Below are 13407 nucleotides of genomic sequence, written 5' to 3'. Positions count from 1 at the left end.
GCAAAGAAAATCCAGCTGAAAAGTCGGAAGCAAATTTCCTGACAAGCCCTGAGATATCCAGAACATTGTTCAATGTTGACTTAATCTAAATGTCAATATACATTTTTTTGAGTTGTGCAAAGGAATCCCTCAACCAAAGACTTATTGATATATCCACTTCATATAAACAAGAGCTCAGTGAACCATTTGAAATTGGGTTAATCCTTCAAGTGAAAGACAGAAATGTGAAGCTAGAACTCTGTTCGCTTTCTGGCAAGTGCCGTTGCTCTTGCATATTGTGAGATAGAGTTATACAGTATAGAACCAGGCTCTTTGGCCCAACTTGCCCACACCGACCAACATGTCCCATCTACACTAGTCTCATCTGCCTGCATTTGGCCTATATCCCTCTAAACCTGTCCTATGGAACAAGCTGCCAGAGGAGGTAGTTGAGGCTGGAATTATCCCATAGTTTAAGAAACAGTTAGACAGGTACACGGATACGACAGGTTTGGAGGGATATGGGCCAAGCGCAGGCAAGTGGGACTACTGTAGCTGGAACATGTTGGCTGGTGTCGGCAAGTTGGGCCGAAGGGCCTGTTTCCACACTGTATCATTCTATGACTCTTTGACCAAATATTGCGATAGTACCTGCCTCAACTACCTCCCCCAGCAGCTCATTCCATACATCCACCACAATTTGTGTAAAAAAAAAAGTCCCATCTCGAGTTCCTATTAAATCTTCCCTCCCTCACCTTAAACGTGTCCTCTGGTTCTCCATTCGCCTACTCTGGGCAAGAGACTGTGCGTCTACTTGTTCTATTCCCCTCGTAATTTAGTGCACCTTTATAAGATCACCCCTCATGGTCTTGCGCTCGATGCAGGATATAACCAAGGAAGAAGCAGTCGGTTGCATCTGGTGGGCAGAAGATGGAAACCAGGGCGAGTACCACTGGGAACCATTGCTGTGTTTCCAGTCCTTGCCTTCAGGATCTCAAACAGAAGTGGGAATTTTTATTTCAAAACTCTTCATTCCTTCTGCCTCACCTGCCCACCATTCTTGTGTGACGATGATGTCTTCAACTGATCAGTCTGAAGAAGGGTCTCGACCCAAAAAGTCAATCATTGCTTATCTCCTGAGATGCTGCCTGACCCGCTGAGTTACTCCAGCATTTTGTGTCTACCTTCGATTTGACCAGTTATCTTCCTACACATCCCTCACATCAGCTAGAGTGAAGTCCTGACCTCTCATCCACCTCTTTGGAGAGGGCCTTTGAACTATCTTTAATCAGACTTTATCTTGCACTTATGTTGTGCCCTTTATCTGTGCACAGCTTCATTTTGATGTCTTTTCTTTGACTGGATAGTACGCAAACAAAAACAAAAGCTTTTCACTGTACCTCGGGACGCGTGACAATAATAAACTAAACTAAGGTTCAGGTCGCCCCTTTGCAGGAAAGATATGAAAGCTTTGGTGCAGAAGAGGTTTACCAGAATGCTGTCTGGATTAGAGGGTATTAGCGCCAAGGATAGGTTGGACAAACTTGGATTGTTTTCTCTCGAGTGTCAGAAGCTGAGGGGAAACCTGAGAGAGGTTTATAAAATTATAAGAGACATTGATGGGGTAGATAGTCATAGCCTTTTTCCCAGAGTGGAAATGTCATAAACTGGAGGGCATAGCTTTAAGGTCAGAGGGGAAAGATTAAAGGAGATGTGCAGGTTAAGATTGTTACGTGACTGAGATGGGTGCCAGGACATGCCGACAGGAATAGTGGACAGATACAACAGTGGTTTAACTACGCACATGGATATGCAGGGTATGGAGGGATACGGATCACATTCAGGCAGAAGAGATGAGTTTATTTTGGCATAGTGTTCAGCACACATTGTGAGCCAAAGGATCTGTTCCTGTGATAGACACAAAATGCTGGAGTAACTCAGTTGGACTGGCAACATCTCTGGAGAGAAGGAATGGGTGACGTTTCGGGCCGAGACCCTGACCTATTCCTGTGCTGCACTGTTGTATGTTCTACATCAGTTACAAGGCTTGCCTGACCAGACTATTCTGGTGAAATAATCACGGTGCCCACCTGATGACCCCGATGACGCACCTACCTTCCTTTTCACCACTCCAATCCCACTGGCAACATCAAGAGTGCCGACTTATCACAGGGATTCAAACATCAAGTCCTATTAGCTCAACTGGTGAAATAATCCCTTCAACCCAGACATTAATCTAGTAAACCTTTTGAACTGCTTGCAACAAATTAACATCCTTCCTTGGATAAGATCTATATTGTACTCAGTATACCAATGTCCTATTTAATTGGAGCATAAACTGCCTACCTTTGTATTTAATCCCCCTCACAATAAACTATATAATTCAGCAAATTCTCCTTAATTAACTGCAAACCTGCTGACCAGGCATTTGAAAATCATATGCTGGGCCACCCAGATTCCTCCCATCTATCGCTATCTCAACAAAATCTTTTTTATTATTCCGGCCAAATGTCACATTTTCCCGCTGTCGTTCTGGTCGTCCCATTTGAGGACGGATGTGAAGCTTTGGAAAGGGTGCAATGGATATTTACCTGGGTGCAACACGCATTGGAGGGTATTAACTATAAAGAGGGGTTGGCTAATGCATGTATAGTTTATATTTTGTGTGGTGTCCGAGTCTATGTGCCCAATGATGCTGCTGTAAGCAGGACTTTCAGTGCACATGTACCTCGCCGTACTTGTGTGTATGAGAAACTTGGATTGTTTTCTCCGGAGCGTCAGAGACTGAGCAGGGACCTGATAGAAGTTTCTAGCATTATGAGAGGTATAGATGGAGTTCACAAGTCATAACTTTTTTGACCAGCGTGGAAATGTCAAATACAAGAGGGTGTTGTTTTAAGGCCAGAGGGGGGAAAGTTCTAACACAGACGTGCGGGGAAAGTTTTCTTTCTACTGAGAGTGGTTGATGCCTGCAATGCCCTGCCAGGGGTGGTAGTGGAAGCAGATGGGATGGTGATGTTTAAGAGGCTTTTAGAAAGGCACATGAACAGGAAGGGATATGGATCATGTGTAGGCAGAAGTAGTTTGTTTAATTTGGCATGTTCTGCACAGATATCATGGGCCAGAGGGCTTGTTCCTATGCTGTACTGTTTTATGTCAATAATCAGGGTTCAATATTATCAATTGTTCAATATCAAACAGGATCATGTTGCACATATTGCAACATTTTCTTTGGTGTGCCTGCTCCTTCAGGACCTTTATTTTTGCACTGTGTTGTGAATCTTTTCTCTGCAGTTAATTGTGGCCATGTTTCCACTCCATATTATTGTGTGCACGTGTACTGAGGTACAGTGAAAAGCTTTCCAGTCAGTGGAAAGACGATGCATGATTACGATCGAGCCATCCACAGTATACTGATGTATGATAAAGGGATATATGTGTTGTTTGAGTGTGTGCCTGTGATACTGCTTCAAGCAAGATTTGTCTTGTGCCGGTGCCTCACAATGTAGATTTCACTTGACCCAACCTGACAAGATGTTTTGGTGTTTAATAATTTGAATCTGGTACTGATAAGCTTGGGGTATTCTCTCTATTTCTGGCTCTTTTAGGCAGCCCTTATCTCAGGGATGCTCACCCCAGTTCTTGTTTCCAGATTCCTCTTTGCTAACGCTGCACGGAATTGATACTGGTTTGGAAAATGCCATTATGGAGATTGTGTTTGTTTTCCAGTAGAAAGCTCGGTGGCATCAGGGCTTTCTGGTTGAATCAAGTTGCTGAGTTACGGAGGCCAGCTGCTTCCTATCCGGACTGCGTGGGGTTTCACGGTGCAAAAATGTTTAACAGGCAATTCCTATTAATCAAGCTGTGAGCTTAATCCCCGAGATTAGTCTGCAGACAGCCTTTCACTGCAGAGTAATTTGCCATCTTGTTTGGACAAGGCTGAATAGATTCCCTGCAGCCTAAGCAGATCTGAGAGGAACTCGGTGGGTTGGGAGTCTGTGGGTTCAATCACTCGCGCTGCCTGACAAGTGCACTGCCTGAGGATATGGCCTATTGTGGCTTTCACAGTCCCATGGCAAGCAGAAACGTAGCTGCCCTTAATGCTGTGAAACTATTTGATAACTATTGATTCCCCATTTTCCCAGCTCCGACTCCATTTAGTATTTTTAATGAAACCATGTGTGGATCTAGTATTGGAAACCCACCTTGTTATGTCCTGTGTGGTTACTGTTGATGTCTGCTTTAATTTTGTCAGCAGCTCACAGCACTTGGGTATTTTTTAATCAGAATAATCTAATTTCAGTCTATTCTATCTTTCCCCAAACTGCTGTTAATTGCAATTGATTTGTGTTTCTGTATAGAAATTTAAATCTGGTGGGTGTATGATGAGTGTAGATGGGCATTTTAATGGTTGGCGTGGGTCTTATGGGCTGAAGAGCCTTTTAACTTGCTCTATCACTCGCTTCATGGGTAAGTATTCCATATTTTAACACTCCCATTGCCTAATCAGTTTTCTAGCCAGCTCATTGGCCTTTTTAATGGTTATCCAGCTAAAGGAATCTGTTACGGTAATCCAACACTTTCAAATCTTGAGGTCTTTCATTCGCACCATCTGTCAAGGTTATGGACTTTGGTAGAAATAGAAAGTATAATTTTGCATTTCAGCATACTTTATCGGGTGGGTAATTTAAGAAAATGGCAGTGTGGAAACATCATCCTGAATGAATCAAGAAAATTACAATGTGGAATCCTGTTTGATGACTGGGATAATTTTAGTGTGATTGTTGCACTGGCTTATGCGATATGAAATACAATGAAGAGTTTCTTCAGGGTTTGGATATTGTCCTTAGTGTTGTGGCTGAAGGAAATAATGGAGTATATTAGCTAATGGTTTGAGTCGGTTATAATTAGAAGTTGATTTCTGATGGTACATCAGCCATGTATATTGATGACCAAATTATTTCAGGTGGGTGAGAGTAACATAATAATGGACTTGGATTTCTTTTTCTCCTGCCTGCTGCTACAGCAATCTTCAGTCACACAGGGGGATGAACAAATTACATGGAGATCCAAATGTAATCTTTGGTTCTGCATTGCAAGAATGACAAATGGTTTGGCCCTAATTCAGAACTCTCTGAATTTAGACACAAGAAACTGCAGATTCTGGAATCGTGAGCAAAGCACAGTGGTGCTGGAACTCGAGAGCAGGGAATGGAGAGATGATGTTTTGGGATGGTACCCTTACGATTCTCTGAATTTAAAACACTCTTCTTTTTCTCTTCACCTGGTTCCAGAATCTCCAGCTAGTGGGAAAATCCTGTATCTACCTTGCCATTTCCTATCAGAATTTTGCGATTTGGTGAATTCCCTCATCAATCCTCTAGCTGGTGACTACAGGCCAGTGTTAATTGACCTTTCCTTTTTGTCAGCCCCTCAGGCCAACAGTCAGTCTGGTGAATTTACTTTGTCATCTCCAAGATAAATGTGTCCTTCCATAGTTACTGGTACCAGAACTAAAAAGAGCTGCTCTGTGCAAGGAATGGTCAATGGGCCATTCATTCGCAGCATGGCGTCCTTGTATATTTTATATCCAAACCTTTGCATTAAAGGGCAGTATAACATTTGTTCTCCTAATTTGGTGTACCTGTATGTTAACTTTCTGCATTTCACGTGGCAATAAATGAGGAAGGCCCAATGGCACACAGCAAGAGAAGTTGTTGCCTCAGTGCCAGTGACCCAGGTTCAATCCTGACCTCCAGTGCTGTCTTTGTGGAGTTTGCACTTTCTCCTTCTGATTGTGTAGGTTTCCTCCATGTGCACTGGTTTCTTCTCGCATACCTGCAATGTGAGGGTTGGTTGTTTAATTGGCTACTGTAAGTTGCCCCTCGTATGTGGATGAGTGCTGGAACCTGGGAGGCGTTGATGGTGAATGGTGGGAGAATAAAATGGGATTTGTGTAGAATTGATGTAAATGGATACTTGGTTGGCACAGATTCTGTGGACTGACTGGCCTGATTTTGTTCTGGTCTTGACTCGAAACCACACATTCCTTCTCTCCAGAGATGCTGCCTGTCCCACTGAGTTACTCCAGCATTTTGTGTCTACCTTCGGCCTGATTTTGTGTTGTGTGACTCTGAGCAGTGTAGCAGGACCTCCCTGTCCATCAACATTTATTAGTTTCTCCCTTTTACTAACTCTTTGCATCCTCCTTGCACCTTATTTTCGCACCAAGATTTGTAATCTCAGACACATTATGAACTGAAGGAGACAATGCCACCCCATTAATAACAGCCAACGTGGTAATAAATGACCTATTCATTCCTACATTTACTGTCCTTTAACCGATCCCATATCCATACAAGTGCATAAACCCACTCTCCCTCCCTACCAACCCAGCATTGAGGCCATACTTTACACAGCAACATATCGTGTGGTAGCTTTTGGAAAATCTGGGTGTAGTACGTCCATTGGTTTCACATCTAATCTAAGTCTGAAAAGCTACATTCATTAAACATGATTCTTTCTTGTAAGAGCCCCATGACCACTCCGCATCAGTATTTTCACGGCAACAGTTAAGTGCTCTGTTGTTCTACTGTCCTTGCTCCTTCCTTCCTTCCTCAAGTAACGATGTTTGATTTATTACTTTCCAATACTCTTTCAAAATCAAGTGAAATTTGAAAGATTATTACTACAGCACCCACCATCTATGCAACCTTCTCTTATAGAACCCTGGGATGCAAGCTGTTAGATCCTGAACTGGCTGCCTCACAACGCCATAAGCCTGGGTTCAATCCTGCCACCTGTGTGGAGTTTATACGTTCTCCCTGTGACCGCATAGATTTTCTCTGGGAGGGGAGGAGAGGGTGTTGCACCCATGCAGGAGAGGTTTGGGCCCAATGGGTCCACTTGGTCTAGTATTTGTTTAAAATTTTCCTTCATTCAAATTTTCAGCTGCTTTTTGAAGGGTGAAGCAGCGGCAGCCGCATCAACAGGTTCCTTTTTGTTTGAATTAGTGCTCAAAACCGTCACACGACATCCAGCACCTGCAGAACTGAGTCCTGCAGAAGAGTTTTGAATATCTGGGGAGAGGGAGAGGAAACTCCAGTTTCTATTTCAAAAAGAGGCCTTCTGCAAATTCTGCTTTGCATTTTTGTGAGTGTGCTTGTGCACGTGTGTGTCTGCGTGTGTGTACAGTAACCTTGCCTAAATAACAACCTTGCATGTAATGTAAACAGAATTATTCATTTAGTCTCCGAGCTGAAACCTGATTCACTTAGCAAAAGGTCTTTCTGTACAGGGTGGTGCGGCTTCAGTTCATTATCTGCTGAAGTGACTCTCAGGTGGTTGTCTGGATCAAGGATTAAGCCCACAGAGAGTGGAAAGGAAGAGAATCTAGGAAATGGAAAAACAAAATCAGCACCGAAAATATCGGGTTGATCAAGGCTGGAGAGGAGAAAGGACAGGGCAGCATTTTGCCTGGTAACTCTCCGATGTAATTTTAAAATGGTGCCCCAGCACCCAGGGAAGTAGGATGTGAATTGAGATGTTGCCTACCTCATTGTTTATGGCCTGAAATGTTTGTATAGGATTGCCTTGTACTTGGTATGCCCTGGTACCCTTCCCCCTGACTGTGATGCTTGTGCATCAACACCATATCAGGCTTTTGGCTCTGAGGATTGGCATATTGTCCAGCTTTATGTTGGAGATGGACCACAAATTTCAAATTCCTTGCTACGTCTTACATCTCCTTCAATCTCCTGTGGTCTCAGCAATGTTTGTTCCCCACACCGTCTCGATTAAAATCTCCAAGATCCCAATTCTGCCCACTTTCATCGTTTCCCATTCTCTGGAGTTCACTTTTGGCTGCATTGTCTTTGCCTGACTCCTTATCTCTGGAATTCCTCTATTTTTCCACCTGTCTACCTCTGTTTTCTCCTTGGGTTAGATTAGATTATTTAATGTCATGTACACCAGGACACAATGGAGCTACACTGTTTGAACAAAGCTCAGAGAGTAAACAGTGTACATGGTAATGATAGATATAACAATATATACAACAACTAATGCAGAACAACAGAACGGCTCAGAGATTGCAGTGTAATCTGAAGTTGTCCAAAAGAAAAATTGATGGAATAACCCAAGGAGAAAGAAGTAAAAGTACATGGCAGCACCTCTGGGAAGCAGGTGTGAAAGAGGTAAGAAGCTGTTCTGAAGTCTGGCTTGTGAACAATGGAATTTAGAAGGATGAGAGGGGATCCTATTGAAACATATAGGATTATAAAGGGATTGGATAAGCTCGAGGCAGGAAACCTGTTCCCGATGTTGGGGGAGTGCAGAACCAGGGGCCACAGTTTAAGAATAAGGGCTAGGCCATTTAGAACGGAGATGAGGAAAACTTTTTCACCCAGAATTGTGAATATGTGGAATTCTCTGCCTCAGAAGGCATTGGAGGCCGATTCTCTGGATGCTTTCAAAAGAGAGTTAGATCGAGCTCTTAAAGATAGCGGAGTCAAGGGATATGGGGAGAAGTCAGGAACGGGGTACTGATTGTGGATGATCAGCCATGATCACAGTGAATGGCGGTGCTGGCTTGAAGGGCCAAATGGCCTACTCCTGCACCTATTGTCCATTGTCAAGCTCCTATATCTTCTCCCAGAAGATGGAAGAGTGAAAAGGGGAAGGCCAGGATGGCTGGCATCCTTGACGATACTTGCAATCTTCCCAATGCAAGGCACCATGAACATGTACTGGATGGACGGAAAGTGACAAGCCTGTGATGGACTGGGCTATGTTCTCCACTCTTTACAGGATCAGGTGATCAAGAGCAGTTCCCCACCTGGCTGAGATGCACTACGTTAGAATACTTCCTATTGTGTATCTGTAGAAATTCGAGAGGAAATACACTGAGGTGCTTTCTTGATCACCATATCAGTGTAAAGGGACTAGGCTAGGTTGTTGGTGAAATAAATCCATAAGAACTCAAAGATGTTAACCATCTCCACAGCAGCTCTGATGACGAACGATTGTGATCAACCCCTCACTCAATTGGACTTTAGAGATACAGCATGGAAACAGGCCCTTCGGCCCACCGAGTCTGTGCCAACCAGCAATCACCCCATGCACTAACACCACCCTAAACACAACTTTTCAACTTGCGAAGCCAATTACCCTACAAACCTGTATGTCTTTTGATATGTGGGAGGAAACCGGAGCACCCAGAGAAACCCCATGTGGTCACAGGGAGAAAGTACATACTCCTAGCTAAGTGGGTGGAAAATCAGAGAGGAGTGCATGGGCATCTTGGAGCACAGGACAAGATATTGTGTGCATTTATTAGGTCAGTAAAGGTCGGGAGTGCAGGAGCAAAGGAGACCGTTGGCTGAGAGAAAGTAAGTGTTAATTGCAGGTTAAAGTCCGCTTAAAAAGAGCGCCAAAAGGACGCTAGCAGTCAGTCAGTAAAGGTTGGGAGTGCAGGAGCAAAGAAGGCCGTTGACTGAGAGAAAGTAAGTGTTAATTGCAGATTAAAATCCGCTTAAAAAGAGTGCCAAAAGGACGCCAGCAGTCAGTCAGTAAAGGCCGGGAGCGCAGGAGCAAAGAAGACTGTTGGCTGAGAGAAAATAAGTGTTAATTGCAGGTTAAAGTCCGTTTAAAAAGAGCGGCAAAAGGACGCTAGCAGGCAATCAGTGAAGCGTATACCTCCAAGCTCGTCAGAGGAAGGCAGGATAGAAGCGAGTACGTGGATTGGCTGATCAATTAAATTTGAAGTTTGGTAAATTGGCCAATTAGGCATTTTAGTGACTGATGTAAACAAGTCTTGCACAAGGGGTGTGGCCCTGTCTGGGTGCGGCCCTGTCGAGGGAAGTGCCCTGTGAGAAAAGTGCGAGTCTTTGGCTGTGAGTCTAAGTGCCCTGTGAGAAAAGTGCGAGTCTTTGGCTGCGAATCTCAGCGCCCTGTGAGAAAAGTGCGAGTCTTTGGCTGTGAGTCTTCGGCGAGGAGGCTGTGAGGAGGTTACACTTGTTTTTGAGCCTGATTTGTTTTTAGACAATAAAGTAATGGCAGATAAGTTGGTGCAGTGTGTTTCCTGCAGGATGTGGGAAGGTAGGGACACCGCTGGAGCTTCTGGGAGCTACACCTGCAAGAACTGTGTCCAGGTGCAGCTCCTGAATGGACGTGTGGTGGAGTTGAAAAAGCAGCTCGATGACCTCGGGGCCAACAGGGAATGCGAAAACTTCCTGGACAGGACCTACTGTGAGGCTATCACGCCAAGGGTCCAGGTCGAGCGAAGGTGGGAGACCGTTTCAAGGGGGAGTGAACGTGGACTTCAGGAGACCCCGGTGGCTGTGCCTATTACAAACAGGGACACCGTCTTGGGAGCTGTCGGGGCAGAAGACGCTTCCAGTCCGAGCGGCGGACAGGTTGGCGGCTCTAATCCAGGCAAGGAGACTCGACCGGGGAGACCGAAGTCAGGAAGAGCCATAGTAGTGGGTGACTCCATTGTCCAAGGTACGGACAGTAGATTCTGTGGCAGCAGGTGGGACTTAAGGAAAGTCTGTTGCCTCCCTGGTGCCAGGGTTCAAGACATCACGGACCGACTTCAGAACATCCTAGCGCGGGAAGGAGATCAACCGGAAGTGGTTGTGCACGTGGGCACGCACGACGTCGGGAGGAAGAGGAAGGAGGTACTGCAACGTGAGTTTAGAGAGTTAGGAAGAAGACTGAGAAGTAGGACTTCGAGGGTGGTTATCTCTGGACTGTTACCTGTACCTCGTGCTGGTGAGGGCAGGAACAGAGAGATCGGGGATATGAATGTATGGCTGAGGGGCTGGTGCAGGGAGCAGGGATTTAGATTTCTAGACCACTGGGATCTCTTCTGGGGTAGGGGTGACCTGTACTAAAGGGATGGGTTGCACCTTAACAGCAGGGGGACCAACATTCTGGCTGGCAGGTTTGGGAGTGCTACACGTGTGGCTTTAAACTAAGTTGTGGGGGGGGAGGGGTTGACAAATTGGGAATATGAAGATTGAGTTAAAGGGGAAGCGAATACAGGAGAAATTGCAAAGGACTCTCGAATAAATGGGAAGGGAAGTTCTCGATGGTCAGAGCCAATGGTGACCGGTGTGAGAGGGGAGGTGAATACCGAAGTTAAAGTGTTGTATTTAAATGCGCGAAGTATGAAAAATAAAGTGGATGAGCTTGAGGCTCAGTTAGACATTGGCAAGTATGATGTTGTGGGAATCACAGAGACATGGCTACAAGAGGACCAGGGCTGGGAACTGAATATTCAGGGGTACGCAACGTATAGAAAAGACAGACAGGTGGGCAGAGGGGGTGGGGTCGCTCTGTTGGTAAGGAATGATATTCACTCCCTTGCAAGGGGTGACATAGAATCAGGGGATGTAGAATCAGTATGGATAGAAATGAGGAATTGTAAGGGTTAAAAGACCCTAATGGGAGTTATCTACAGGCCCCCAAACAGTAGCCTCGACATAGGGTGCAAGTTGAATCAAGAGCTAAAATTGGCATGTCGCAAATGTAATACTACGGTGGTTATGGGAGATTTCAACATGCAGGTGGACTGGAAAAATCAGGTTGATAATGGATCCCAGGAAAGAGAGTTTGTGGAGTGCCTCCGAGATGGATTCTTAGAACAGCTTGTACTGGAGCCTACCAGGGAGAAGGCAATTCTGGATTTAGTGTTGTGCAATGAACCTGATCTGATAAGGGGACTCGAGGTAAAAGAGCCATTAGGAGGCAGTGATCACAATATGATAAGGTTTACTGTACAAATTGAGAGGGAGAAGAGAAAATCGGAAGTGTCAGTATTACAGTATAGCAAAGGGGATTACAGAGGTATGAGGCAGGAGCTGGCCAGATTTGACTGGATGGAGGCCCTAGCAGAGAAGACGGTGGAACAGCAATGGCAGGTATTCCTGGGAACAATGCAGAAGTTGCAGGATCAATTTATCCCAAAGAGGAGGAAAGATTCTAAGGGGAGTAAGAGGCACCCGTGGCTGACAAGGGCAGTCAAGGACAGCATAAAAATAAAAGGGAAGAAGTATATCATAGCAAAGAAGAGTGGGAAGCCAGAGGATTGGGAATCTTTTAAAGAGCAACAGAAGATAACTAAAAAGGCAATACGGGGAGAAAAGGTGAGGTACGAGGGTAAGCTAGCCAATAATATAAAGGAGGATAGTAAAAGCTTTTTTAGGTATGTGAAGAGGAAAAAAATAGTCAAGGCAAATGTGGGTCCCTTGAAGTCAGAAGCAGGGGAATTTATTATGGGGAACAAGGAAATTGCAGATGAGTTGAACCAGTACTTAGGATCTGTCTTCACTAAGGATGATACAAACAATCTCCCAGATGTTATAGTAGCCAGAGATCCTAGGGTGACAGAGGAACTGAAGGAGATTCACATTAGGCGGGAAATGGTGTTGAGTAGACTAATGGGACTGAAGGCTGATAAATCCCCAGGGCCTGATGGTTTGCATCCCAGGGTACTTAAGGAGGTGGCTCTAGAAATTGTGGACGCATTGGTGATTATTTTCCAATGTTCTATAGATTCAGGATCAGTTCCTGTGGATTGGAGGGTAGCTAATGTTATCCCACTTTTTAAGAAAGGAGGGAGAGAGAAAATTGGAAATTATAAACCAGTTAGTCTGACATCAGTGGTGGGGAAGATGCTGGAGTCAATGATAAAAGACGAAATTGCAGAGCATTTGGATAGCAGTAACAGGATCGTTCCGAGTCAGCATGGATTTATGAAGGGGAAATCATGCTTGACTAATCTTTTGGCATTTTTTGAGGGTGTAACTAGGAAAATTGACTGGGGAGAGCTGGTGGATGTGGTGTACCTCGACTTTCAGAAAGCCTTCGACAAGGTCCCACATAGGAGATTAGTGGGCAAAATTAGAGCACATGGTAATGGGGGTAGGGTACTGACATGGATAGAAAATTGGTTGACAGACAGAAAGCAAAGAGTGGGGATAAATGGGTCCCTTTCAGAATGGCAGGCAGTGACTAGTGGGGTACCGCAAGGCTCGGTGCTGGGACTGCAGCTATTTACAATATACATTAATGACTTGGATGAAGGGATTAAAAGTACCATTAGCAAATTTGCAGATGATACAAAGCTGGGTGGTAGTGTGAGCTGTGAGGAAGATGCTATGAGGTTGCAGGGTGATTTGGACAGGTTGTGTGAGTGGGCGGATGCATGGCAGATGCAGTTTAATGTGGATAAGTATGAGGTTATCCACTTTGGTGGTAAGAATAAGAAGGCATATTATTATCTGAATGGTGTCAAGTTAGGAAAAGGGACGTACAACGAGATCTGGGTGTCCTAGTGCATCAGTCACTGAAAAGAAGCATGCAGGTACAGCAGGCAGTGAAGAAAGCCGATGGAATGTTGGCCTTCATAACAAGAGGAGTTGA

At 44.8% G+C, this 13407-nt stretch overlaps 2 protein-coding genes across 2 annotated transcripts in view; both read left to right on the top strand.

Moving 5' to 3' along the window:
* The window catches only part of LOC144596718 (NHS-like protein 1), a 240738-nt gene that overhangs the window by 28986 nt on the left and 198345 nt on the right, over positions 1-13407 (top strand). The gene's annotated exons all lie outside the window — the stretch shown is intronic.
* Positions 1-13407, top strand: part of LOC144596865 (RNA-binding protein 8A-like) — a 41517-nt gene that overhangs the window by 23631 nt on the left and 4479 nt on the right. Inside the window, exon 5 of the mRNA XM_078405728.1 lies at positions 819-983. Within this exon, the coding sequence (XP_078261854.1) occupies positions 819-983 (165 nt within the window). The remainder of the gene's footprint in view (positions 1-818; positions 984-13407) is intronic.

The sequence above is a fragment of the Rhinoraja longicauda genome, chromosome 9, assembly GCF_053455715.1.
Source record: "Rhinoraja longicauda isolate Sanriku21f chromosome 9, sRhiLon1.1, whole genome shotgun sequence".
NCBI lineage: Eukaryota > Metazoa > Chordata > Chondrichthyes > Rajiformes > Arhynchobatidae > Rhinoraja > Rhinoraja longicauda.
This window is presented reverse-complemented; position numbering and strand designations above follow the sequence as displayed.